Raw genomic sequence first — 27554 nt, forward strand, 5'->3', positions numbered from 1 at the left:
TCTTCAGGCAGCCTACACATCATAGCTTTTCTGAGAGATGGATAATCTTCTAGGATGTGAAAGTATGAAATTGCAGCCTTCACAAGAAAAATATGCATAAATATCAGTTAATCAAATGGTCTTTACTGGGGACCCTAAACTCATTCACGAGGACACAAATTTCAAAGAGGAGCCGTACCTGCTCTCAAAGAGCTGACAGTCCAGTCAGGAAGGCAGACATAAATGGTACAGCTATGCACTTTGCTGGGCCTACTTCAAAATGAAAATATGAGGTCCTTGTTTATAAATTATGAAGAACTTTGAAAGGATAACAGCACAGCATTAAACCAAGCATGGGTTCCTTCTGAGAACAGGGACATGAGGAATGCATGTCATATGCTCTGCTTACACACAATTTTAATTTATAACAACGTTCGGTCACAGATGTGCACTACAAATCTAGATTTCCAAATCACAGCCCTGAAAACCAAATAACTCTCATGAGTCTATTCCCCAAGAAACAAATTTTCTACAAGCAAAAGCTGGAACTGTAAAACAGCCTGGAATTTGGAAAGTGGCTGATGTAATTTCAATTAAAAAAGAAACCTCTCCCCTAATTATAACGAACAGGAGAAGAGTTCAACACATTAAATATTTTGCTTTAGGTTTATATAATCACCTGACACAGGCGTCACATTAGGACCAGAATTCCCCCAACACATGGCCTCCATTCTGTCAACATTCAGTAAATATTCTCCTTCCCACAAATGGCCAGAAAGGGCTCCATAGCCTACAGCTCTTACTGACCCCTTGTGGTACAAAGTAACTCACCTCTTTCATCTTCCTTTGTAAGTATCAAAGCTGAGATCAGAACAAACAAAAGGTCTATTTTCTGATCTAGAAACAATAGAGTCAAAGAGAAAAGGTTCATTCTGGGGGCAGAAGTAAATAATTCAGTGAATGTCAACTGAATTCTCAATTTCAAGATGAGTTTGTAATAGCTGATATTCCATATAAAAGTTATGGTCATTTGATTGCAGAGGTTAAGGGCCACACTTTCAAAAGTGAAATAGAAATTTTGTGGATGGCATGTTTTATGCTGTTGCTTTTTTGTGTTGTGAACTGCTCTAAGGAAAAGTCTATGTGATTGAGAATTGAGGATGGTTTCAGGACATGTTTCATTGAATTGATGTCCTCAGCCCAATAGCTCTTGGGAGATGGAAAACTCCTAACAACCACATGAGTGAGCATAGAGAAAACTTCTTCCCTTGTCAGGCCTTGAGATGCATGTAGTTCCAGGTGACCCCTTGATCACAGCCTTGTTGAAGATCTTTAGCAGGAGAACCAGCGTTACTGGGGCAGATTCCTGAAACCCGAATCCACACAGACCATAAGATAATAGATTGCTGGTTAAGGTGCTAAATTTTGGAGGGTTCTGCTGCGCAATGGAAGATAAATATTGTGGTTGGGATACGGTTTGAGTGTGTTCCCCAAATGGTCATGTGCCGAAGGCTTGTTCCCTAGTATTGAGAAGTGGTAGATATTTAAAGGTGGTGCCCCGTGGAAGGAAATTAGATTATGAGGGCATCACCTTTTTGAAGGGATTGATGTAGGTCTTCTTGTGGGATTGGAATGGTTCCCGGGAGAATGAATTGTTACAGAATTGAATTCAACTATCTCAGCTCACTTCTGTGCTGTCTCACCAATGTGATCTATTCTACAGCATTTCCTGCCATTGTGATGCCATCTGCTCTCACCAGGGCCAAACAGATGGCACTCATTAGCTTCAAATTGTGAGCAAAGTAAACATCTTGTCTTTTAGTTCCCAGCATTAGGTATTTTGTTATAGTTCAGAAAGTAGACTAAAATGGTAACTAATACATACAATATTATAGATACAGAACCTGGAAGATTGCAATGAATGCGACCATCTCTAATGGCTTATTTCCTTTACTTTGAGAGAAGAGTATAGAAGTACTGAGAATGAATTCTTTTCTTAAGAACGTATAGAAGAATAAGATTTTGCTGTTTAAAAGAAGAGATAGGAGGATTTTTTTTGTAATAAGTTCAAATACATTTAACTTTCAGCCAGTCATTTCCTTTTATTACTGTGAAGAAAAGATTTCACAGTAAAGACTCTGCTAGATATGCTGCCAAAGAATAGTGGGTTAAGGCAATTTTTATCCTAAACTGCTTTTTACAAGTTTATCTCTACTGTGTGGTAGAGCATTATGAATAACAAGGACAGGAAAAAAGAGGGAGATTTAAGAAAAGATTGACTCTATTAAAAGGTGATGATTAAAATGTGGTATATGAACCTAATACACTGAGAATATCTGCACATGATCTCCCCCTCCATGCCTATAAATAAGCACCTTTGTCTCCCAAACCAGGAAAGCAGTGCCAAATATTTATACATTCATCTTGGAAATGAGCAAACTAGGTAGTATTTGCTAATATATGAAGTCAGATAGATGGAGCATACCTGCTTTGATGTACTGTGTCTTAGATAGTGAATCAAAGAGGGGTTCAAAAAGAGTAAGAAGGAAGAAAATAGAATTGAGGAAGTAATGATGACACTTCCTTTTCTTTTGTAAGAACTTTATGTTCTGGTCAGCTGTTAATGATAGCTCTGTGTGGCTGCTCAGAGCAGAATCCTCAGCTTTCACCTCAGAACACTATGAGTTTTCTGAATTCAGGGATAAAGAGGCAGCTCTTGGATATACGCTCTGTATGCTGCATGTAAGTACAGTCACTCTTTGGCTGGTACATGAGAAGTAATCGCTTGACATATGAAGATGGTACAAAAATGTATACTCTGACAGTCTCTTTAGAATAGTGAGGTCTGAAATGTGGCTCTTGGGATTTGATATTTGCCTTAGCTCTTTATAAATCTGATGTTGCGAAGTCCTGTGCTAAAGGCATTGTAATTCTATTAGAGCTTTGGAGAAAGTTATATAAGCTCTCTGCTTTTCTCTTTTTTCCTTAGGTGAGTGTTGTTGAGTTCATAGTTGTTTGGACTGCTGACCACAGTTTAGTTTAGAAAAACTCATTTCAGCATTGTTTTGGTCCCAAAGAGTTCACTTGGAGGCAACACCCTGTCGTCACCCTTTTTTTCCTTTTAGAGCAATTGTGTTTGGTGGGGATAATCCCCTTTTGGTTCCAGACAGCTGATAGGGGTGATTCTTCTCTCAGATAAAGGTCACAGGCTAGACAAAACATTTCTGGTATGAAAATGAGGGCTAGGTGTTGTTGGCACCTGAGGTTCTTGGATTTCATTATGTGTAGAAGAATTTAATTGTACGAGTCAGAGTCAGAATTTCTGTACATGTAGAATTTAACTGTAAGAGTCAAAGGATCTCTGACTATACTAGTGGATTTTATTAGTCTTAGGCATCTATGAATTTCTAATACTCTCCTAGGCATTATGTATTTGTACATACAGTCTGGTTTTTACACAATTATTTACTTCACATGGAATATAGAAATAGAAAGAACATAGATTTCTTTCTGGTGCTGTCACACAAGTGAGAAGGAAAAGGAGTTAAAGTCTGTGCACTTGTTGATGTACTCATTCTTTTTACTGTTTAATTGCTTTTTTTTTTTTCTTTATATATCAAATGTCTTTCCTCCAGAAGGGCTGTACGTGAACACTTCAGGCAAGTTGCATCAGACAAATGCACATCACCAAAGAACAGAAATAGGAAGTTCTTTCCTGCGGTAGTTTGCTGTGGCAATAAGAGATAAGAAATTACTACATTGCTGTTGCCTGAGACTTTCCTTTTGACTTGTGTGTCCTTCTTGAACAGCTCACTTCTGCTTTCCATCTGGCTTGGACACTAGGCAGTATGAACTGTTAACCAAAACACTGGTTAACAATTTGCAAGTAAGTTTAATGTGACAAATGTTTAATGTATTTGTGAAGAAAAACCTAAAAAAATAAGCTTTTTGGTGTTGAAGGAATTCCTGCAAATGGGATAATTACTATAGTTCAGTGCTCAGAACAGAGCTCTTCACATTATGTTCCTTCATCAAACGATTGTTGAACAAATGAATGATTTGGACTTTTCATAAGATGAGTGTGGTATGGTAGAAATTGCATTATCTCCATCACCCAGACACTTAAAGTAAATATTGGAGGAATTCAAAGGGAAGCAGGAGAGAATATGAAGGCATGGAGTAAAGAAAGGACATGCAGAAGTGAGATGATCAAAAGGTCAATCAAGTGAAAGGTGTGGCAGTCTGATGTTTGAGCTAAAGATGATGGTGGAGGTGATAGTGTGGATAATGAGGGTGAAGGTAGAGAGAGTGGAGGTGCAGACGAAGGTGCAGAGTGTGGAGGTGATAGTAGAACTGGTAGGGGTAATAGAGGAAGAGAGAGTAGGGGTGGTGACTGATGCAGTTGCTGATGTACAAATGGTGATGGTGCAGATTATGGAAATAGTGTTGGAAGTGGTGGTAAAGTTAATGATGGGGAGGGCACTGTAGTATAGACACACACGCACACACGCACGCATGCATGCACGCACTCAGTTTTGGGCTCATACATCTGTTTAAAATCTGTATCTACCACTTAATAATTCTCTGACACTTAAGCCATACAGAAAGTGGTGAGTTTAATATATTGATCTTTCTGGGTTGTTGTGTTGGATAAAAATATGATTGCCACGTTCCTACCATACTCTGGTGATATGCATTTGCTTAAAGTGGCATCAAGAGGTGGGGCCTTTGGGAAGAGAAGAGGAATGGGAGGACCCCCTTCAGGAATGAGATTAGTACCCTGTGAAAAGAGTGCTCTTTCTCATCAGCTGCAAATATTGAGAAAGAACCATGTATGAGGACCACATCCTCATCAGGTGCTAAATAACCTGGCACCTAGTTCTTGAATTTCCAGCTGTTTGAACTGTTAGAAATAAGCTTCTCTTGTTTATATAAAGCCGAGTCTATGGTAATTTGTTGTAGTAGCAGGAATAGATCAGGACAAGCATTTATCAAAAATAAATGTTATAAGCTTAGTTATTAAATTGGTTGAACACCTGGTGAATGTCTATATATAGGAATCCTTTCAATAAAATGATATTCAAGGCAAATGTTATCTTGATGAAATACTGTCACAAAAGCAAGGACACAACTTTCCACTGTGCAAAAATATCATAGAGAAACAAGATTGAGGTGAAATATGCTAAAATATATAGATTGGATTTGTAGCTATGGTCACTTTTATATTTATACTTTTATATTAAATTTTTTTTATCAGTTGTACATACACGGCCCATCTTAATAATCTGAAAACAAAAATAAGTATTGAATGAAAATAAATGAACAAAAATATAACTTTCTTTTAGTCCTGTACTACACATAAAATAAAAATAGTTTTTAGTGATGCTGGGCTAAAGTTTGTGGTTTATTGTAATCTAAGAAATGACACTTACAGCTTATGGTGTTTAACCTTTGTAGGGGAATCCCTTTTGAAATCAAGGCTGGCATAGAGACAAATCAGCTCTGAAGTGAGAAGAGACATAGAGTCCCATCTGGAACCATCTGGTCTGATTAATTTCTAGAATCAGATGAAAATGGGGTATCGTTCTTGAATAATTATACCGGGTAACTTTCTAGCAAGTTCAATAGTTCAACAGTTAGTAGTTCCAAGTTAAATCTATATCTCTCAGCATCAGAGAATTTGTTTTTTGAGACAGTGGCTTGCTGTATAACCCAGGTTGGCCTCAGCATGATTCTCCTACCTTAATCTCCAGCATGCTGTAATTATGGGCATGTGCTCTCATGCCTGGGCCTGTGACTCACTTTTTAAGGAAGTGTTGATATATCGCTAATATTTTGGTGTAAATGGGGAGAAGTCATAAACACTATTTTGTAGAGTCAAGAAGTAATTTCTGCTAAGAACTTGTCCCTTCCATCTCATAGTGTTAACATGTCACTACAGAGTTCCTTATCAGAGACTTAAGCAAAATAGAACATTTTGGCTTGTAGAATTGAAAGGAATTGCCTGCCTTTCTCTTAGAAATGATCAAGTGAGAGATATTTGACAGAAAAAGAGGTGAAGGATCAAATGTTAGCAAAAACAACCTTCCCAAATGGGAACAGGTAATAAAACAGAAAGAACTGAAAGGTAAAAAGTTAACCAGTTAAACTCATCCTCAAATTACTAGAATGTTAATGAACCTCAGAAGAAAAGCTGAAAAAAATATGACTGCATGTTCAGTGAAAACTAGTTAAGTTTAGAAATGAATAACTTAATCAATCAAGCATTAGTACAGCATAAAATACAAGTTGAAATAGAAATAGCAGCCCAGTAGAATTTGTAACTGATAGTTCATGGTATATTCTGAATATTTTAGGTCTAGAGTACAAAATTAAAAAAGACCCAATGATGTGATTGAACACTGGATATATTCTAGCCAGAGCATTTGTATTCAGGTGCATTTAAATTTACAATTTTAGCCACTTCTCAAAACGGTCCTGGGAAATGGGGCTCTTGTCATTTCCATGAAACTGAAGCTTAGAGAAGTGAGATACCCTGATTCAAAATGCCACATGGAGTGGGGACAGATTCTTAGCATCTCTGACCCATCCTACACAGTACTACATCCTTTTTATTTATGCTAAATATTTTATTACATAAATAATTTTCAGCCAAGAGTTAGGATACAAAGGGTAAGAATGAGCAGATTCACTTTTTACTTTTGCCTTAAGTGAAATTCCTTTCTATGTCCTTAATGAGGCGGTGGTGGGAGGGAATTTTTCTTTATCCGAGGAACTAACTACCTGCTCCCTGATGTAACTGTGTGTACGGGGCTGTCAGTGTAGCTTACACCTGCTGCCCAGTGGCATCCTGTGCACAGTACTTCTCACCCAGCAGGACAAAAAGGCTCTCAAAACCTTCCCTGGGACATCCACAGTCAGTAAAGATTTGAAACAATTCTATCTCCCTAGGATCTTTCTTACTGCCAATTTACATGGCACCGCATCATATAAGTTGAAAACATCAATTTCTAATTTGAGTATCAAGGAACCCATATTGATGGGGGTTTATATGAAGCACTTTTTTTTTTTTAAGTGGGAACAACAAAGATCTAGTAGTTAGCAGAACTGTGTATTCTGGCTGTGGCATATAATAGTCATGTTTTACCACACAAGTCACTGAACTTCTTCACACTTAAGTTCTTTCTCATCTATAAAAGCTGAGATTCGAAATACCTAACAAATATGTTTTTGTGGGAGCCAAATGGGACTGAAAGTGCTTTAAAGAAAGCAAAAATTATTATAAACCAGTGGAGCCCTCCTTTGTTTGTATTCTATTTCCATCATATAGAGATTTAATTGGCATATAAGCCCTTTACTGCTCTAAAAGGATTAGATTAAAAGCAGTCTAGGGTGTTATGTGTTAAACTGTGAGTCAGGTATGGTGGCACATGCTTGTAATCTCAGTACTCTGAGAGGCTGAGACAGGAGGATGGCAAGTTTGAGCTCAGCCTAGGAAACTTAGCAAGACTTTGTCTCAGAATTTAAAGAGAGAGAGAGAGAGAGAGAGAGAGAGAGAGAGAGAGAGAGAGAGAGAGAGAGAAAGAGAGAGAGAGAGAGAGAGGGAGAAAACAGAGGAAAAAATAGAGAGAAAGGAGGGAAAGAGAGAGAGCTGGGCATGTAGCTCTTTGTGAAGAGACAGGTTTGATTTCCAGTAGTGAAATAAACGTATACATACATATATACATACCTACATACATCCAAATAAATACACATGAAGTCTTATCCCTCAGCACCTCAAGTTCTTATTTGGAAACAGTTGTAGTAGATGTAATTAATTAAATTAAAATGAAGTTGTACTGCAGTGATGTGAGACCTAATCTAATATAATGTGTCTTTATGTGAAGACTAAGGTTTTCAGAACTGTGAAAGAATACATTTCTCTTGCTTTTAGCCACTTACTTTGCAGTACTTTGTTATGACAGAACTAGGGACCTAATGGGGGGGGGCTAAAGAATAAAAGTCATTTTGGCTAGTCATCAGCCCTTCTACACTGCTGGCAAGCACTTCTCGGGACCAGTTCCAACATGACTCATTTCTCTGACTTTAACCTGTGGCACTGGGCCTCAAACAGTAGATCCAGTTTATCCTTGAATGGGAATGAATAAAGCCACTCAACAATGAAGTACATTTACAAAATGAAAATCAGGCTGCTGTGACATATAAAAGGGTGTCCTTTCAGAAATGAAGTCTAGCTAAAATCCTGAATTATTATGCCAATGTGGTAATTTACAAGCTATGGAACATCAGTTTCTATTATATATTGAAGAAAAGTTCACAAATTCTGAGTTGGAGAACAATGTGGTATGTTGGCTAATTGATCTAAATATAAAATTTAAAGCTCTGATCTAAGCATATAACCAAGAAGAATTTCTTAATTAATGAAAGTAGGAATTTTCAGTGATTTAGTCTGTAATTTTTTGTCATTTCAATTCATAATCTTGATTTGGTACTTCCATACTAGTTTTAGTGACAGCTTAAGTAGCCAAGATTTCAAACCTATTCTTGGGTTTCTCTTCAACATAAAAATCTTTTAAGTCTCCTATTCAGGGGAGTTTAAATTACCTTAAGGATATTAATCACAATCACCACTAGCAGAACAACATTCTTACAACAGGAAGATACCATGGCAGAAGGCTAGTTCATTTAATCTGTGCAAAACTAAAATTATGTGTTTGTTTTTCCTCTTAATTGATGCATATTTAAGTTTCTTTAGACTTATTAATTTTATATAATCTTTTTAAAAGATATCCAACAGAAATTTGTAATTAGATGGATTCTTTCACATTTGAACAAAAGGTTTTCTCCTGTCAGAAAGGATACTTCTTTTTAGGAGTTTTATGCATCACTCTCTAATGTCAGAGAAGAGAAAAACAATGAGCCACTTATATGCAAATGTAAATATCATTACTGAACCTAGGTGTACAATAGCAAAAGACAAGTGTCTCAGAAAAGATTCAGTCCAACACTATGCAGTAGTCTCAGTCTAACATTATTCACTTCTATAGAATGTACTATCACCTCTGGAGGATGTCATGGGTCACCTAAGGACACTTTCCTAAGGAGGAAATCTTGAATTTTTTGAAAAATTAAGCAAATGTCTATAAACCTGAAAGTCAAACATTCTAGGCTGCCTATTTATGATTATTTGGATAGCTCAAGCTTCAGCACAATATTAGGGAAGTTTGCAATAGTTTTGTGGACTAATGAGAATATATGTAGTTTCATCAATTGCTGAAACAAGTTGGAAGATTCTGCTATACTAGTAAATTAATGGTTGCAACAGGAACATTGTATTCATTAACTCAGAGTACAAGTTATTTATAACAGCTCTATTCTCGCCACTCATTAAAATCCTCAAGCTGGTGATATTAAAAGCCTGGTACTTTGTTAGGTCATAAATCCCAGCTTCTCTTTGCATATTGACAAAATAGAGTTGCTCTCATTAATGAGCATTATTGTTAATCAGGTAAGATGGTGAGGGCCTATTTATGAATATTTAACAGTTATGAAATATTCATGGAGTATCTAATATTTTCCAGGTAATGTAGCAATGTATCAAGTATTTTATTATAACAGAATGGACAAGATAACCCTGAAATTCCTTGATAATCATGTGACTTACCATTGCTTCTTCCTGGTTAGATTCAATTGCAACCATTCCATCCAGGAGAGGGATCTGAACTTGAACTCATCTAGTAAATATGGTTGATTTTCCAGCTCTAGCTGGATTTTTCTTTGAAACACAGCCACCAAGGCTTTTTGCACCTTGATTTTCAACATGATTAATCAACCACAGCAGCTTTTGCGTAGGTGATGGGAGCTTGAGAGAGGGATTGTTCAGCAAGGTTTGAGCTACCACTGGAGTGCCATTAGCTTTATTTTGTAAAAACACACAAACATTCCAAAGTTATGTACAAATCAGTTGTCTTGAGAAGAATGCCAGGCCCCTAGACATTCTGAGCCATGCAGCCAGCACAGAGAGAGAGAGAGAGACAGAGAGAGAGAAAGAGAGAGAGAGAGAGGCCAAGAAATCACCAAAGCAGAGTAAGTAAACTGAGCAAGGGTAGCTCAGTGACTCGGGATTGCTTGCATCTGAACTTTGCTTTCAAATTGGTGTTCCTGGTAGTAGCAGGGTTCTGGGCATGCGGTAGGTCATTTTCACTTTGTTTGAAATCCGTCTGTGTGCTCTGTACTGACAGCAAGTTAGTGGGAGATCTTCTCAGGGATGGTTTGACTTTAGGCATTGGGCACCACCACCTGCTTCCTCATGAGGCAGTGATTCTGACCATTGTAGCAGAGGAGCCTTCCGGAGCGCATGGATGCCCCTGACCAGTGAGACATTACGGACAACCCCTGGAGATTTCTGGGTAGTGACAGCTACTGAAGTGAGCCCTAGAGCAATACAGGACAAGAAACATAGTTCCAACGAGCTCTTGTTTCTAAGTGTAGCTCTGCTAACAGGCTGCATAGATTTCCTTGTCCCCTGTGGTTTGTGGCTGACGCACATGTTTATTCCTAAGAGTAACATGTTCTGTTCACTTAACTGCCTCCAGGGAAGGGTTAAAGCCTTTACATTTAGTATCTAATTTCTTAGTCAAATATTGATAGCAAGTGCTGTTATTAACTAGCCCCCTTTTTCTGATAAGCAAATAGGTACAGAGAGTTTGAGAACCTAGGTCAAGGTCACATACAAATATAGTGAGGATTCCAGCCCCAATATTTTGGATCTGGAGTTACAATTTGAATTTATGCCTTTTGACCTGAGAGTCCAGTAGCCTACAGCAGCCTTAACAGTAATAATATAATGTAAAATAACATAATATAAATAATACAAAGATGCCAGGTGATTTCTTATATTTTAGGTAAGTTTACTGATACCCATCTGTGTTTTCCCCACTCCTGGAGCTGAGAAGCCCAAGGAAGGCTGTTTGGGTGGATAACAATTTTAGAGTGCTTGGCAAGATTTACTTCAGCCTTGAGGAAAATCTCATTCCTAAAGACTTCTCCAGATCAAAGCCGAGGAGGTTTGAAGCTGAGAGCTATGGGGTTTTTGCTTCCAAGAATTTAGATTGAAAAGAAGAAAAAGGAGATTAAAAGATAGGAAGGCAGAGTTTTGAAAGGATGTGCTTGAGTAGTCTCCATTTATCCTTTCTGTTTATTACAAGACCAGAAAGAGGCCTTGGGAAAAAGATTAGTATATATTAAGTTAAATAAAGGGAGGGAAGAAAGAATCTTTTTAGATAAGTGCTTTGGAGTTGACCTCAGAGTAAATTTATGTTATTAACTCTCTTGTAATTGATAGCTTAAATTTTAAAAAAGAACTATTTTTCTTTAATATGCCCATAATGTGCTTTATTGCCAATGGTGCAGATAAGTAATGAGAAGATGAATATTTCTCATGATCTTACAACCTTGAAGTAATCATAGTTAACATTTTGGCATGAAATCTTCAGTGCTGTTTTCTTTTAAAAATATTATGTGTTTTTGTACCACAACTAAGATAAAAGCATACTTTGATATATTTAAACCCCTATTTGTGGCACGTTACATACTTCAGGTATGAGAATTTATCATATAGGGGTACAGTGGCAAAACATTTTTTATGGATAATAAATGGGTTTGAGACATAATCTCTTTCTTCATGATAGGTGACCATAGGACAGTTCAGATATTCAAAAGTGGCAAATATTTCCAAGAATTGACAAGTTTGACAAGTTTTCAACCAAATAACTGCTGAACAGCTATGTAACACAAGAGAAAGTTGAAGTTAACGGAGGAACAAAAGTTGGAGGGGGAAAGTCCCAGTGTGAATGTGAATAAGCACGTTTAGGCGCTGTCAGAGCAGGTGGCAGCGACTATCTTTTGGAAAGAGGACCATCCTCAAATAACTCGCATTTTTCTACCACTTTGCTATGGTGTTTGGAGCCTGTAGAAACTAGCAAGTCCTCATCTCTATGTTTTTAAACCTGCCTGCATCCTCAGCTGCAAGACCTTCTGTGTTACCTCACTGTAAATAGCAGTACAAGATAATCTCTTAAATATAGAAATTTTCTTATGTCCCCTGAGAGATGATTCACCTCAATACAGCAAAATATTGTTGTACTTTCTCTGTATTAAGCATCAGGAGGAAAAATAAGTTCAGTGCCCTCCCCCTAAGGGCTAAGTGAATGGGTCTTGTGCTGCTGTTTACCGAGCAGCCTTTCAATAACAAGGAGAATCCTAGATCACAACACTGGAGACCTTTGTTCTGTCAGTTGCTAAACATGTGAACCTGAGGTGGTCAGTTCTTCAAGTTTTGCTTTCTCCACCTGTGATGTTGGTAACAGTGTATCTTTACATGCCTCAGAGTGTCTTTAAGATTTCCATGAATGTGTATGGATGTGCTTTGCAAACTACAAAATGGGCAGACAATACCTGTTATGATGATAATTTAGTGGGTGCAGACAGTAAGCTCCAGTTTCTTCTGTGCCAATGTGAAGAATTTTAGAGGTCGATGGGGGCATAGCAGGGAGAAGGAGGCTGGTGGATGGATGGAGGGCATTGGTACCTCTCTTCTGATCAACATGGAGAAATGAAGGAAAGTGAGAAGACTTGGGGAAAGAAATGTTTTCTGGGGAAATGAACACTTTGGAGGAAATTCAATGGTAGGGGAAGGGTTTTGTACATTTGTATTTAACCTAGTAAAACAGCAGTTTCTTGAATCTTACAAACAAGCATCATGTTCAATCCTTTAACATAATCTTCCCACCAGTTCAAGAGGAAAAGGAAACTATCTTTTTTCTTATTTGCCTTGTTTTCCTTTTGTATGGAAGCATATGACATAAAACTCAGCCAACAGTGAAGTAATTTTGAGAAAATATTTCCAGCCTAGTCAGATAGTAGCTAGAGCCTTGGCAGTAGTTTTGGATTATGCAGCACACATTTCTTTTTAGATCAAGGTGTACAGATATTATACATGATTAAGGTTTAATGTAAGCAACTCAGAATGAGTGGTGATAACAAAATTCAGATCAAGTAGGAATGAATAACACATCCATACCTATACAAGAACATTTCAAATTTCCAATGCTGATCATTCAATAGATTTAACAGTTGGTTTTATTTTCCCTCATTCATTGAACCTTCTGGTGGACATAAAAAAAGTCGAAAGATATGTAGTAGATGGGAAAAGAAAATAGAGAAGACTTGGAGAATTCCCCCAAAAAGCTCCAGAGCTGGAGCTGGCAAGTGATTGCCTATTGTTGTTCTTGTCTTGTTATTTGTGGTTCTGGGAGCTGAATTCAGGGCCTTCCACATGCTAGACAAGTGTTCTACCACTGGGCAAGTGCTCTACTACAACCCAAGTAGCCCCAATTCTAAAATTTTGAGACAAGGTCTCACTTAGTTGTTCAGGCTTGGCTTAAAGTTGCAATCCTCTGCCTCCACCTCCCAAGTAGCTATGATCACAGATATGCACTACCATGCCTAGGATCTGTCTGTTTTTAATATTTGCATTCTGTTCAGACTGCTCTCAAAGGCTCCATTTTGGTCAAAACTAGGACCTTTCTCACTACTCCACCTCCTAGATTCAGCATGCATTTGAGTACTGATCATATCCTCCAAGCTACCCTTTCTGTAGACTTCAAAACCCAGGGATTTCTGCCTGTTCTGCCTTGACCCATCTTTCTCAAATTTCCTGTTATGCCTTTTAGCCCTGACATTGAAGATGATTTGGTTGTTGTCTTCCTGTGCTACTAGAAATAAAGTTTCCTATTCTCAATAATTATCAACTGTTATTCTACAGTATTATTTGAGTGTCTCTTTTCAATGTTCATCTAACTCTTTATGTCCACTTGGTGTCCTCTTGCTGGTCAGTTTTCCTTCTCATAATCCTGACAGTATTGTATCTGAAAAGTGCTTGGAAGAGTCTCATTGAATATTCTCTGGCTGATTGCCTGACAGTCTTTGGAGAATTCATGGAGGGTTGATCAAAGCAAAGGAGCTTGGTTAAATACAGCTTTTAAAAAACAGCAGACTTTCTTTCTCCCTGATTTGGGGGTTAACACTGTTGCATGCAATCGTATACTGATATCATATTGTCTTTGGGTAAAGGCAGCTTTGTTGTTTAATACTTTTCTTCCTAGCCAGCCTGGTCATTCTTACCACCATTTAACCCCAAGCAGAGACCCCCAGGGAATCTTGGCTGTGGCCAAGTCTGCTATTTGCCCCTATCTCCAGGAGGCTAACCTACTGCTGTGTGATTACCCAGGCATGTTGGACTAATCCTGCTGTAGAGCTGCTCTCCTGGCCTGCTCTCTCCATGTGCATCCCATTCTGCATAAAGGAGAGCCTTAAATGCTTTTCTTACTCAAACGTCATTGTACGGTCTGGCACTTTGAGTCACTGTGACAAAGAATCAGGATTTTTAATCTTATTGTTATGTGTGGAAATGGTGTTCTATGGAAATGTATGCTGCTTTTATCTTGGAGAGACTAGAGAAATTTCATATGTTCACAGTCAACGTTTCTCTTAAGAGTTGGCAAGTAAGAACTTATTTTCCCAAAAGTCTTTTCCTAAACTTTTCAGTTTTGTTTTTAGTCTATTCTTGGAGGAGACCTTCTAAATCTTAAATGCCTGTTCATATAGGACTTCTAAGCTCTGGTTGCTTAACAAGCTATTGAGTGTGTTTGTACTTAATTTTCTACATTGTTATATTTTAGATTCTACACCAGAACAGATAGTAACACACCCATGGAAGAACCTGACCCTTAGGGTGGTTAAGTGGCCTAAGAACACACTACTAATGAATGGCCAAGTTGAGGCTTGAGTTCTAGTTTATTGTCTCTTACCAGAAGTGTCATAGCGGTGGAGTCATGCAAGCCCTTTGGAGCTCACAGTGGGCCACAGATTGCTCCAGATGCTGGACATGGAACCACAGGACTTAATGTTTGCCCTGCTGGACCTTGGATTTGCTTTGGTCCCAATGCTTTATATCCTCCTGTTTGTACATTTTGGAATGGTAGTATTTATCTTGTGCCATTAAATGTTGGAAGTATTTAACTTTCCATTTGAATTGGGGCTTGCAGCTGAGAGTTTGTCTTATGTCTGCGAAGAGACTTGGTACTTGGACTTTGCAGCAATGCTGAAACTGTTAGGACTTGGTTTGGGCAACTCTTGCAGATGGACTGAAATGTGTTTTGCCTAAAGGGCATAAAGGGATGTGCATGAGTCTTTGGGAGGCCAGGAATGTTATGGTTTGTGTCTGAATGTCTCCCCAAAGCCTCATGCAGTCATGAGACAGACTTCTAGAGTTTATGATTGATTCAGGGTCCAATGTTGGAATTATGGGTGTGAGTGCTACACCTGCCCTGGGGAAGACAGTTTGTATACAGTGTAAAGGAGGGAAAGAGGCTGCTTGCCACCACTCCTCCCTTTGCACTCTTGTTGCTTTTGCTCTCTTCTGCGACCATGAATGGCTGCTCTGCGCCATGTGCCACTCTGCCTTGGAGCCAGCCAAGTATAGACTGAAACCTCCACACACTGTGAGCTAAAGAAATCTTTTCTTCCTTAATTTTGGGTGTCAGGTATTTTGTACCAGCAATGAGAGAAAAGTAATCAAGACAGTGTGTTTGTGCTTAGTTTTCTACATTGATATATTTTAGAGTCTACAGCAGAGAAGGTAGTAATACACCCATGGAAGAACCTGACCCTTAGGATGGTTAAGTGGCCTGTCTAAGGACACACTACTAGTGAATGGCCAAGTTGAGGCTTGAGTTCTAGTTCGTTGTCTCTTACAGGAAGCTTTCTCCTCTGGACCATTCTATTTTCTGATCTTCATCCATAAGTTATCTCTATGCATTTATCATCTAGGTAAAGTTTGAATTAAAGTCTGTCTTTTGTTCCTTGGTATTTCCCAGGTTGAGTCATTCATAGTCATTCTTTACCTTTACTAAAGATTTGGAGAACCTTGAGGAGAGATCTTTGACTCTATTTACTGTGGCCCTGCCACCTCACAGATAGGAAACCTGAAGTCTGAAGAGTATTGGAGATTTTCCAGTTGTGTTCAGCTCATTAGTAGTAATGCAAGTGGATAGTCTAGATCTTCTATGCATAGACTGTTTACAGTGTCATATCTGGGTTAAAATGAGCACATGCTTGCAAAGGAAAGATCTTTGAGTTGTTGGTAGTTACTAACACCAGTGTGTGAATTAGATCCTTCCAAATGGAAGATTATTAGGATTGCTAGGCAATCTGGTCTACCTGTCTCACAACTGTGGGTTGATAACTGCCTCATCCAGACCATCAAAATGTTAGCTGTCCATCGACAGAGTCTGTTACACATTCAGCTTTTCTCACTTAAATGTCTTTCTAGATAACACAGTGGTACTCTTTGCTCATGAAGATAGTAAATTTGTTTTATTTTGTGCTTCCTTTCCCCTAATATTTTTTTTTCTCACAAGATCTTGCAAGTATAAGATATTAGGGCTGAGGAAACTTTGGCTGAGAAAAAATGTGAATGAATGGACTTGACTGAGCATCCAACTCATCACTCTGCCTTCAGTAACACCCTGAAAAGCATCAGGAAATGACACTGATCTAATCTGGGCCAAGGCTCCTTGTATTTCTTGAGGCAGAAGTGAATTGGGGGTAACAAATGCTAGGTTATCCAGTAGATCAAATTTTTAGATGCTCTTTTACCTAGTTCCCTCTATAGTTCCCACCAGGACTGCTTCAAGGTCAGATGAACATCAAAATGTTAGAACACATTTTGGGAACCCCTGGATCACATTTTTAAAAATGTACATAACACAGTATTCCTTTTTGCATCCTTCTTCCCTCCATCTCTTTATCCCTTTCCCACTTGAGAAAGCTCTATCTCCCTATTTCCTATTGTCTATCTTTTATTTTACCCTTTACTTTTATAATTTGGGTTGCTCCTATGAGAGAAACCATGTAATACTTAAGCTCAGTTGTCTGATTTATGTCACTTAACATTATAGTCTCAAGGTGCAACCATTTTCCTGCAGCGTTGGCTGACGTCGTGGCACTCCTGCCTATCTTACAAGGAGCCCCTTGCCTAGGATTCACCACCCTCCTGAGCCTCGATAACTAAGCGACAGCTTCTCTTGGGATCAGAGTGTGTTTGTGCCAGCTTTCTACCCTGTGGTCAGTCTGGTGATTTAGAAATCTGCAGGAGCTGGGGGTGAGAGAGAGCACTGACTTAGCACTGAAGGTGTAGGAATCCAAGTGGAACCTGGACAAAGTGCTTGAGTCCCCTGTTTGATTTGCCAAGGAAGAGAATCCCTTCAATGTATTTCAAGATTAATCAAAAGCTTTTAAACACAGAATCACATAAAGTGATCATTTTAACTTCTTTCTGTATTGAGCTTAGACAAGCAGGTATTTGTTATTTACAGGCTTCCAACAGAAGGGGCATTTGTCCCTAAAAATTTATCAACAGTTTGGCATGAAATGTGAACAATGTCATGATTCCTGATATTTGGTTGCATTTTTTCTGGATGTGATAGAATGAAAATTGAGGCCAAGTTTTCATGGCAGGAGGTGTAGCTTTTAAATATGGAAACAAAGGATTTCTTTGTTAAAGTTCCTTTTCAGTCACGAGGCTGGAGAAACTGCTGCGTCAACGTTCAGGACTAAACAAGATTTTTTTTTTGTCTCTCAAAGGTTTGGAAGTAAGGTGTGGAGAATCGGAATTTATGAAGGCCCTGTTCCGTGGCTGAACATACTTGCACAGGGAATGTAAGAGAAAATTCTTGGCTTGGTGTTAAAGTTGCATGCAATCTAACTTTCTTAGGCAGATTGTTCATTGAAAGAGTGACTGCCATTTTATAAGTCCTGCTAGTATTTTGTTAAAAGAAAGGTTGTTTCCCACTGCATTTTGGAGGTAGGGGAAATGGCTTGAATTGTACCTATTTTACCTTATTATTTTGCCTTTATTCTAATTACATTGTGCATTTGTTGTTGGTTATTGCTGTGCTCTATCGGAGAGGATTATCCTCACAAGGAAGTGGTGTGAAGTATTGCATTTCGATTATTTTAAGTCCACACATATTTTTTTCACTTTTCTTCTTGCCTGGGTTCTGAGAGTGTGCTCCTTGGACAAAGGTATGTTGTGCTATATTTTTGCAGAGGAAAGCTTCAGGTCAGCTGTGAGCTACTAGGAAGTTATGATATCACAGAGTCCTGAGTTGGGCCTGGAAGGACTTTAAAGTTTGCCAAAGGAAAACAGATTCAAACCTGAGACTGTGTCGATGAGAGCTCTGATCATAATTTTCTCAGATCTATTCATCTCATCATCTGTTTCCTCCTTCTTTGGGGACGTTTATCTTAACTCAAAGCTGATGGAGAACTGTATGGGAGTCAGCTGAGTAGGGAATCCAGGAAAAATTAATCTATTTATTGCATGGCTGAGCTAGAAAGTCATGACAAAGTTGTTCATGTGAATAGTTACTTAAAGATAATACTATTTTATTTTTAAAACATATTTTTCCTATTTCCTAGAAAAATTAGAAGTTGAGTTAATACCCTTTTGGATAGTCTGGTGTCTAGGATTATTCTGTTCTGTTACCTTTCAGATTTATACTTCATTTTATTGAAAAGAAGTGATTTAAATGTTAATTCTTGCTATTTATAACGCACCTGTCAGAGTTCTGAGTGTCACTCCATACCACATTAGTCAACCAAAGAGCATGCTCTGAAGTTCAGTAATAGCTGGTGATTATTTATTTGGCTGTGTTTCAAAGCAATAACATCAAGTGCTTCAATTGCTTAATTTTTTAAAAATCATGCTAAGAATATAGAGTGATAATGTGGAATGAGAACCACAAACATCACATGGCCTCAGAGCTTACTTCTTAGAGGTGAGAATGTGAGGGCTGTGAAGGGTCTTAAGTCAAGCCACAGGACTGACTTGTGCTGGAGAGAAGGAAAAAGTCTTAGGCCTGCTAATGTTAACACGCGTTGTAAATTTCTAAGGTGGGGAAATGTTTTAATTTTGGAGAAATTTAATAAGCTACATTTCCCAATTGCTTGACCAAGAAGTTCCTTTTTGACTGAGCACCAGGGAAACAATAGTGGCCATTGACAACACTTTAAAAATGTTCTTAACTTGCCCATCCTTTAATCATAATATGCATTTTTTGATGAATGAAATGGGTTTAACAACTAGAGCATCAGACTTGGTCAGGATAGGTGGTCTGTGTCTGGAGAATAAAGAGGAAAGATGCAAATGAGAACTTGGAATACCAGCAGGAGTTGTGTGTATTGATTTCAGTAAAATGTTTGGGATTGTTGTCCTGAATCTTCAGAATAAAACATAGACTTGAATCCTAAAAAAGACAATTACGTATCATGGGGACCAGAGACAACTTAACATCTGACACGTAAGCTATAAATGAAGGCAGAGAATTAGAAACCTTTAGTTACAAGAATGAAAGCCTTCCATGGTGTGTGTGTGTGTATATATATATATATATATATATATATATATATTGCTGAACAATGGACCTTTTTTCACTGTGTCTCATTCAATAAGGCCTGCACAAATTATAATTATTGTGTCAGCTCCAGAGAATGCATTTCCAGAGTCACCATTTTATGTAAAGCTAAATTTATTCGTTTATTAAAAAAAGATACATCTAAGGCAAACACTCATTGAGTTTCAGTCCAAATTAACTTGGTCAAACAGAATTCATTACACTCCTATTAATTTCCTCTCAGAAACATGCTAGAGCTCTGAGGATGGAGATTTCCTTTGGCCACCCCGACGTGTATTTTTGGCACTTACATTGTGCCTGGCATAAAGTAGCTGCTCAGTACATCCTTACTGAATAAAGTAATTTAATTTATTGTATCAACTAGTTACTTTTTAACTGGATAGGTAATTCAGATTAATTCAGATGTGCATTTTAAACTTTAAACATACAGGAATGCATGATGAAAAGTTATGCTTATCCCATCTCAGGACTTCCAGGCTCTGCCACACAGTTCTGTACAGAAGCAACAATTGCACCCATTTCTATAATAGCCTTCTAGAATTCATATGCATATCTGAGCATATAAACATGTATATACAGATAAGCGCACATATATATAATGCAGTTGGACCTCCATATCTGCAGATGTTACATCCAGTGTCAACCGCTATTAGACATGGAATATTTTTTTAAAAATCCATACTGAATAGTGTACACTTTTTGTCATTATCCACTAAACACTATAGTATAACAACTATTTACATAGTGTTTACACTATATTAGGTATTATAAATAATCTAGAGATGATTTCAAGTATATGAGATGTATCGAGGTTCTACACAAGCGCTACACCATTTTATATAAGGGATCGAGATTCTGTGGATTTAGTGTCTGAGGGTGTTGTAAACCCCATGAATACCAAGAAGTAGTTGTATTTAGAAATGCACACATACTCATATCTTTTCTTTTTTTTAACTGAGTTAAATCATACTACATTGACTGTTCTGCTTTTATGAACATATTTTGAGAATTGCCTCCTGGTAAACAAAAATTGAATCTCACTGACATTTTACTTTTCCTTTCTTCATGTTTGGGGCTGACCATCTTTTCATATGTTGATAAGTCATTTTTGTTTTCTACAAACTGCCTCTTTAAATTCTTTGTCAAATTTTTCTATTGGTTTAATGGTCTTTTATAACTGATTTCTAAGAGGTCTTTATGAATTAAGGAAATGAGCTCATTGTCATATGTTTTGAAATATTTTTACCAGTTGATCATTTGTTTTTTGACTTTATATGGTATTATACTTTTCTGTGCAGAAAACAAATAAAACAAAACTTTTTATGTAGCCCACTACACTAATCTTTTTGGAATTTGGGTCTTGTGTATTGTTTAGAGAAGTCTTCTTGTCTCCCCAAAGAAATAAATTCTCCTACATTTTCTTTTAATATTTTCATGATTCTATTTTGTGAATTCAAATATTTGATTCACCTTTAATTTATTTCAGTGAAAGGTAGCTTTATTTGATGTTTTCTAGATGGTAATTCAGTTGAAAAAAGACTCAGGCCTTTACTGATTTGAAATGCCATTTGTGTTACATTTTAAACTTTTATGAGTTTAAGTGTTCACTTAAAACATTAAATTTATTTTTATGGGAAATTATAAACTTTTAAAAATAGGTAGGAACATAAAATGAAATCCCAGTGTTCCCATCATTTAGTTTCAGAACTTTTAACAAAATCAAGCTTGTCTTTTCTCTACATTAGTTTGAAAAAATCATATCTGTCATATCATTTTCAGAAGTTCTAGTACATATGGCTGTAGTTTGTGGCACCCCAGAGATAAACTCTGAGACAAAGATTTTAATGAAAACCATGTATTTGGAAATACATGTCAGGAAGTAGGAAGATGAGGGAGGAAAAGGAAGGAAGTCAATACAAGGAACATAAAGGAACATGTGCTCTACTGATGTATGCATGCTGCTGAACTGGAATATATATTCACTAGCTCTCAAAGTGGTCGGGTGAGCGGTGCTTGTTGGTGGGATTGGAATGGATATCTGTATGAATTCTTCAGGTCTTGAAGTCTACACTTGGGGCTTCAAGGACCACAGAAAGCCCCAAGCAAAGGCACACAAGTGCTGGGAAGTGGAAATTGGGCAGGTGTCCAAGGCAGCAGTAAGAACCAAGGACATTTTGATGCAGAACTGAGGGTCTGCTACTATCTCCTTTTAAAAAACAAAATCACAGTACCATTATTGCAAATAAAAAAACCCCCAAGTTCCCCAGTAATATCAAATAGTGTTCAAATTTCCATGATTGCTTGATATATTTATTTTCTTTTCACACAATTCATATATTATAATTGTTAATATACTTTAAATTGCTTTTAATTGGTAGTTTTCCTATCTCTTTTTAAAGGTATTGTTAAGCACATATTTTTCTCTGATAATAAAGTAATGGGAAAAATAAAGGACCCAAATAACAAGACACAATTTCAACTGTATAACTTGGAAATAGTAAGGATGTTGTTTCAAATTTTCCTGCTTAATTGCTTCCCCCAAAATGAAAAATTAATCTCTACAAAGGAAAATAAAAAGACTTCCACATTTTTGGAATAATAAAACTGGTGATTACAGGGGGCAAAAATTAAATAATGTAATTTTGTTTCTATTTTTTATATCTTTCTGTTATTCTATGTTCTGTGATCTTTGCTTCTATTTTTTATATCTTTCTGTTATTCTATGTTCTGTGATCTTGAGAATGCCTGTGAATACATGGAAAAATCTGATTTACTAAAGGACAATGTCATTTAATTCATTTAATCAATTAATTAAATGAATTTAATTCATTTAATCAATTTCTAAGAACTGACATGGATTTGTATATTTTCTTCAGTATATTTATGAATAGAAACAGCTGCTTGTATGATGATACACATTATTAAACAGTGGTATGTTGATTCATGAATGCTTTTGTTTGCAAAGAATTTGGTTCACAAACAGAAGCATTTGGCAAAATTTTGCTTTTGTTTGTGAACTCTGCATCAGGTGATGAACGTGACCTTGGCCATCTTTCCCACATAAAGATGAACGTGGCCATCTTTTCCACATTAAATTTGTGAAATGAGGTACTACTATAGAGGTTGTGTTGATAGCAGTATTTTATTTTTTAATTAGCATACTGTATATATATAGCATTATGTAAATTTGGTGAACTGAAGATACAGTAATGCTCAAAATATACTGCATTAAAATATAATTGTTTTCAGAAAGTGTGACAATAAGCTACAGAGTTGGAGAAAATATTTGTCAAAGACATATCTCATAAATGACTATAATTCAAAATGTACAAGGCACTTCTGAATTTCAGCACTGAGTAAATGAATAACTTGATTAATAATTGGGCAAAATATCAGATATCTTAGCAAAGAGGTGTATGGCAGATATCAAGCATATGAAAGATATTCAGCATCATGTAACATAAGTGAAATGCTAATTAAAATAACAATGAGATACCCCTAAATACCTATGAGAATGGCCCAAACCCAAAACTAAATACTGAACAGGATGTGGGGCAACAGGAACGCCATTCATTGCTGGTAGGAATGTAAAATAATACTACCAATTTGAAAGACAGTTTGGCAGTCTTAACAAAACTAAAAATACAGTTATTTTATGATGTAGCAGTTATACTCCTTGGTATGTATGGAAATGAGTTGAAAACTTATTTCCACACAAAAACCTGTATGCAAGTGTTTATATAGCAACTTCATTCAAAATTGCCCAAACTGGAAGGCAACAAAAACATCCATTGGTGGGTAAATGGAGAAACTGCGCCATATCGAGGCAGTGGAATATTGTCAAGGCTGGAAAGAAATGAGCTACTGAGCCACGAACAGACATAGAGGAACCTTAAGTGTATATTCCTAGGTAAAAGAGCCCAATCAGAAAAGGCTACAAACTGTGTGATGTTCTGGAAAAGGCAAAACTCTAGAGATATTAAAAAGACCAAGGATGTCAGGGGCTATGGAGGAGAGGTGTAGAGAAACAGTACAGAGGATTTGGGGGGCAGTGAAACTATTCTATCATTATGATACTATGGTGGTGATTCCATGTCAGTACAGTTTTTGAAAATTCAGAGAATATACAGCGCAGAAAGTGATCCATGATGTGAACTGTGGACTTTTGGTAAAAAGGGTCATAGATTATAACACGTGTACCCCCCTGGAGGGATGTTGACCTGGGTGAGACTGTGTGTATGTGTGTAGGGGAACCAAGGGATATGTAAGAACTTTGTCGTTTCTGCTCAGTTTTTCCGGAAACATAAAACTGCTCTAAAAACTAAAATCTGTTTAAAAATATAATCATTGAGATTTGCTTTAGTTTTAATATTGTGCTTATATCATGAGCACCATTATTCTTTAATGAAAGAAAATTAGGAAATTTGGTACCTGGCAGGCACATAAGTGGTATTTAATAAAAATTCGCTGCATAATATATTTCATAAGAGAATATACCAGCAATCCAATCTGTTCTTCACAAAAATCCGTGTGAAATTGAAGAATCTATCTTCTGAAATAAAGACTGTCAGAGATCCACAGAAGCTCAGATTAGTGAGCACTTGTAAAATAACTACATAGAGCCACCTGACCAGAAGTGGACCTGCTGCTTTACCTCACTCAGTGAGCACTTAAGGGGAATAAGATCATGTTCCGGCCGTTTTTAATCCTGCATTTAAATACATTCTGGAAATCTGAGCAGAGCCTGCAGAGATACACAGGGTGGTGGGGCTTGGACTACTTCTGACTTCGTTTGTCACACCCTTGCACGTCCCCCTCTTTGGCCACACCAGCCTTCTTTCTGTTTCTCAAATTCATGGAGGCTAATCTCTCACTAAGACATTTGATAAAACAAAACAGCTTCACTGAGACATCATCAATATTTAATGAATGACACACTTTAAAGGTTATAATTTCATGAAATTTTTTGATGTACTGTATGTGTATACCCATGAAACTATTAACACAGTTCAGGAAATACAATACCTCTCTCCAATCCCTCCCTGTTTTCCACATTCTCGGGCAACCATTGATCTGCTCTCCATTACTGCGAGTGACTTTGCATTTTCCAGGATTTTCTGTCCTCTTTTGTGTCTAAGTTGCATCACACATCATAGTGATTTTGGGAGTCACTCTGTTGTTACTGTATCAATGATTCCCCACTTTCTATATACTCTGTACAGTGGAGCAGTCTTCTCTGAGGGTACAATAAAATATTTATTTAGTTGTGGATATATAACTTTAGTTTCCAGATTTTAGTTGTTAACAAATAAAGCTCTGTGCATTTGTGTACAGTCCTTGAACATATATATGCTTTTATTACTCTTGTGTAAATATAGGAGAGAATGGCTGGGATGTAATAGACAGAAGCTCAAGTTTTTTTAAAAAAACCTGCAAAACCACTCTCCAAAGTAGTTGAATAATTTTATATTGTCGCTGGTAGTGTATGAGAATTTTAATTACTTTACATCTTTGTCAATGCCTAGTATAATCACTCATGCTAATGTTAATCATCCTAATAGGTAAACATCTATAATACCATATTTTAAATTTTCATTTTTCTAGTAACAATGATACTGTGAATCATTTCATATACTCATCTGATAATTATCTTGTTTCATTAAATGCATATTTTTTGCCAATTTTTATTAGGCTGTTATTTTCCTATTGAACATTAAAATTTTATATATTCTGGATAGTATATATCTATATATCTTAGATATCACACATTTGTATGGTTTGCAAATATTTTCTCCTTCAGTGTAGTTTATCATTTCATTTTCTAAACAATGTCTTTTAAATTCTTAATTTTGACAAAATGTCCTATATTTTTTAGATACTTCATACATTCGGACTACATTTGGGTCTGTTACGTATTTTGAGTTAATTTTTTAGATATACAAGTATAGTGAAAAGTTATAAAAATTTGGCGTTTATTAGGGCATTATTTGTTGAAAAGATTTATCTTTCTCTACTGAGATGTAGTTGCATCATTGTCAAAAATCAATTAACCATATATATGAGTTTATTTCTGCCCTCTGCTCAGTTGATCTCTTTGTCCAGCTTGATGTCAGCACATTCATTGTCTTGATTACGCTAGTTTCATGATGAGGTTTGAATCTTGGCTATTAATTTATTGCTATCATTTTAGTGACTTTGTCTACTCTAGGTCTTTTGTATTTCATAAAAATATTAGAATCAATCTGTCAATTTCTACCAAAAATAGCCTGTCAAAATTTTGATTGGGAGTGAGTTAAAGTGAGAGAGCAATACGTAACATCTGAACAACAAATGTCAATAAATGATAGTGAGTTTACCAAGTCTTGGAAGAGGCACAAGCTGTAGTATGCATTTAATTTTAAAAAATACAGTAAAAGAAACATTGCCATGAATCACCCTCAAAACTTTCCTGCTCTCTTCAAACACACTTACTCCATTGTCCTTGCCACTTTCCGTAGCGGAAGTCCTTTTTTATGAATCTTTGGTTGTGTGCTTGTGGCTGCCTTCATGTCCTGAACTGATTTAAAACCTGTACTTTTCATGGTCATTTTGACCTTGGGGAAGAGCTAGAAGTTGCACAGTGCCAGTTCCAGTGAATAAGGTGGATGAGGACACACCAGATATTTTAAGGAACCCGCCTTCCATTGGATGAAATTTGATAGCATTGTCTACCATATTTTTTTATCTCACCTCACAAAGACACTCATAAAAGACAACTTTCAGAGTTACTCCAAAAAGTGGCAGGAGGATGGAATAAGAATGGTAGAAGGGGAGCTGGGGATGTGGCCCAGTGGTAGAGCTCTTGCCTTGCATGCACAAGGCCCTTGGTTCGATCCCCAGCACCACATACATAAAAGAACCACAATAATAATAAACAATTTTTTAAAAAAGAATGGTATAAGAGAAGGGGAATATTTTGAGGGAGGTGAATAGAAATGTGTTTTTTTTGATAACAATAATTTGAAAAAAAATTCAAACATTTACTGTATTTTTAATACCCTCTTGTATGTCTCCCTGTTTACTTAAGTCGTTAATTCTCAGCTATGTTTTGTACTTTTTAGATCTTTCACATATTTTATCAGATTTATCCCTATTTTGCATTTTGATGCTGTTGTACATACTGTTTTATAATTTTAATTCTAGTTGTGTGTTGCTACAATACAGAAAGAGTTGATATTTAATAACTTTACTTTTATTAATTTTCAAGTATTTTTAATTTTTATAAGATTTTCTATTGAGGTGATCAAGTCATCTCTAAACACATTTTTCCTTTTTCTTTCCATTCTATAAAACTTTTTTTTTGCCTTTTTGAGAGAAGGTTTCACTATACAGGTCAGGTTGGCCTTGAACTCATTTTGTAGCCCAAGCTGGCCTCAAACTTGCAGTGATCCTCCTGTCTCAGCCTCCTGAGTGCTAGGATTACAGGTGTGCACCACCAGGCCCAGCTCCATCCTATAGAACTTTTATTTCATTATATTTTCTTGTCCTATTGTACTTTCTAGATCTTTAAGTACAATGTTGAATAGGAGTGACAAGAGTGGATACAGTTATCTTGTTTCTGATTTTAGAGGGAAATTATTCAATATTTCACTGTTAAGCAAGATCTGAATTGGAGGTTTTTATAGATGGTCTTTACAAGTTGAGAAGATTTTGTTCTACTCCTAGTTTGATGCTTTTTTTTAAACCAAGAAGAGATTCTAGGTTTTGCTCAAAGCTTTTTGTGTGTTTGCCTGTTGAAACTGTTATATGGTTGTTATATTAATATGGTGATTCACTAATTGATTCTAGTTATAAGCCAAACCTGCATTTTGGGGAAAAAAAACACATTTAGTTATAATTTAGTATCTCTCTTATGTATTATTAGATTCAACTTGTCAAAGTTTTGTTAATCATTTTTCCACCTGTGAGATATATTAGTTTGTAGTCTTCTCTTTCTCCTCTTCCTCTTCCTCCTTCTCCCCCTTCTCCTCCTCCTTCCCCCCTTCTCCTCCTCCTCCT

At 36.9% G+C, this 27554-nt stretch overlaps 1 protein-coding gene across 6 annotated transcripts in view; it reads left to right on the forward strand.

Annotated features, from left to right (window-relative positions):
• Positions 1-2619: 2619 nt before the first annotated feature.
• Positions 2620-27554, forward strand: part of Ipcef1 (interaction protein for cytohesin exchange factors 1) — a 170236-nt gene continuing 145301 nt past the window's right edge. For 2 of the 6 annotated variants that reach the window (XM_005390558.2, XM_013517370.1), the window contains exon 1: positions 2639-2721. Coding sequence is in view for 2 of the 6 variants with exons in the window: in XM_013517366.1 (XP_013372820.1) it covers positions 2660-2721; positions 17686-17760 (137 nt within the window). In the remaining 4 variants the exon portion in view is untranslated. Of the gene's footprint in view, positions 2722-3614; positions 3700-3788; positions 3866-17685; positions 17761-27554 lie in introns of all 6 variants that reach the window. The other 4 variants (XM_013517369.1, XM_013517368.1, XM_013517366.1 and 1 more) reach the window with 4 other exon arrangements.

Source organism: Chinchilla lanigera, unplaced genomic scaffold (genome assembly GCF_000276665.1).
Source record: "Chinchilla lanigera isolate Chin_1 unplaced genomic scaffold, ChiLan1.0 scaffold00038, whole genome shotgun sequence".
Taxonomy (NCBI): Eukaryota; Metazoa; Chordata; class Mammalia; order Rodentia; family Chinchillidae; genus Chinchilla; species Chinchilla lanigera.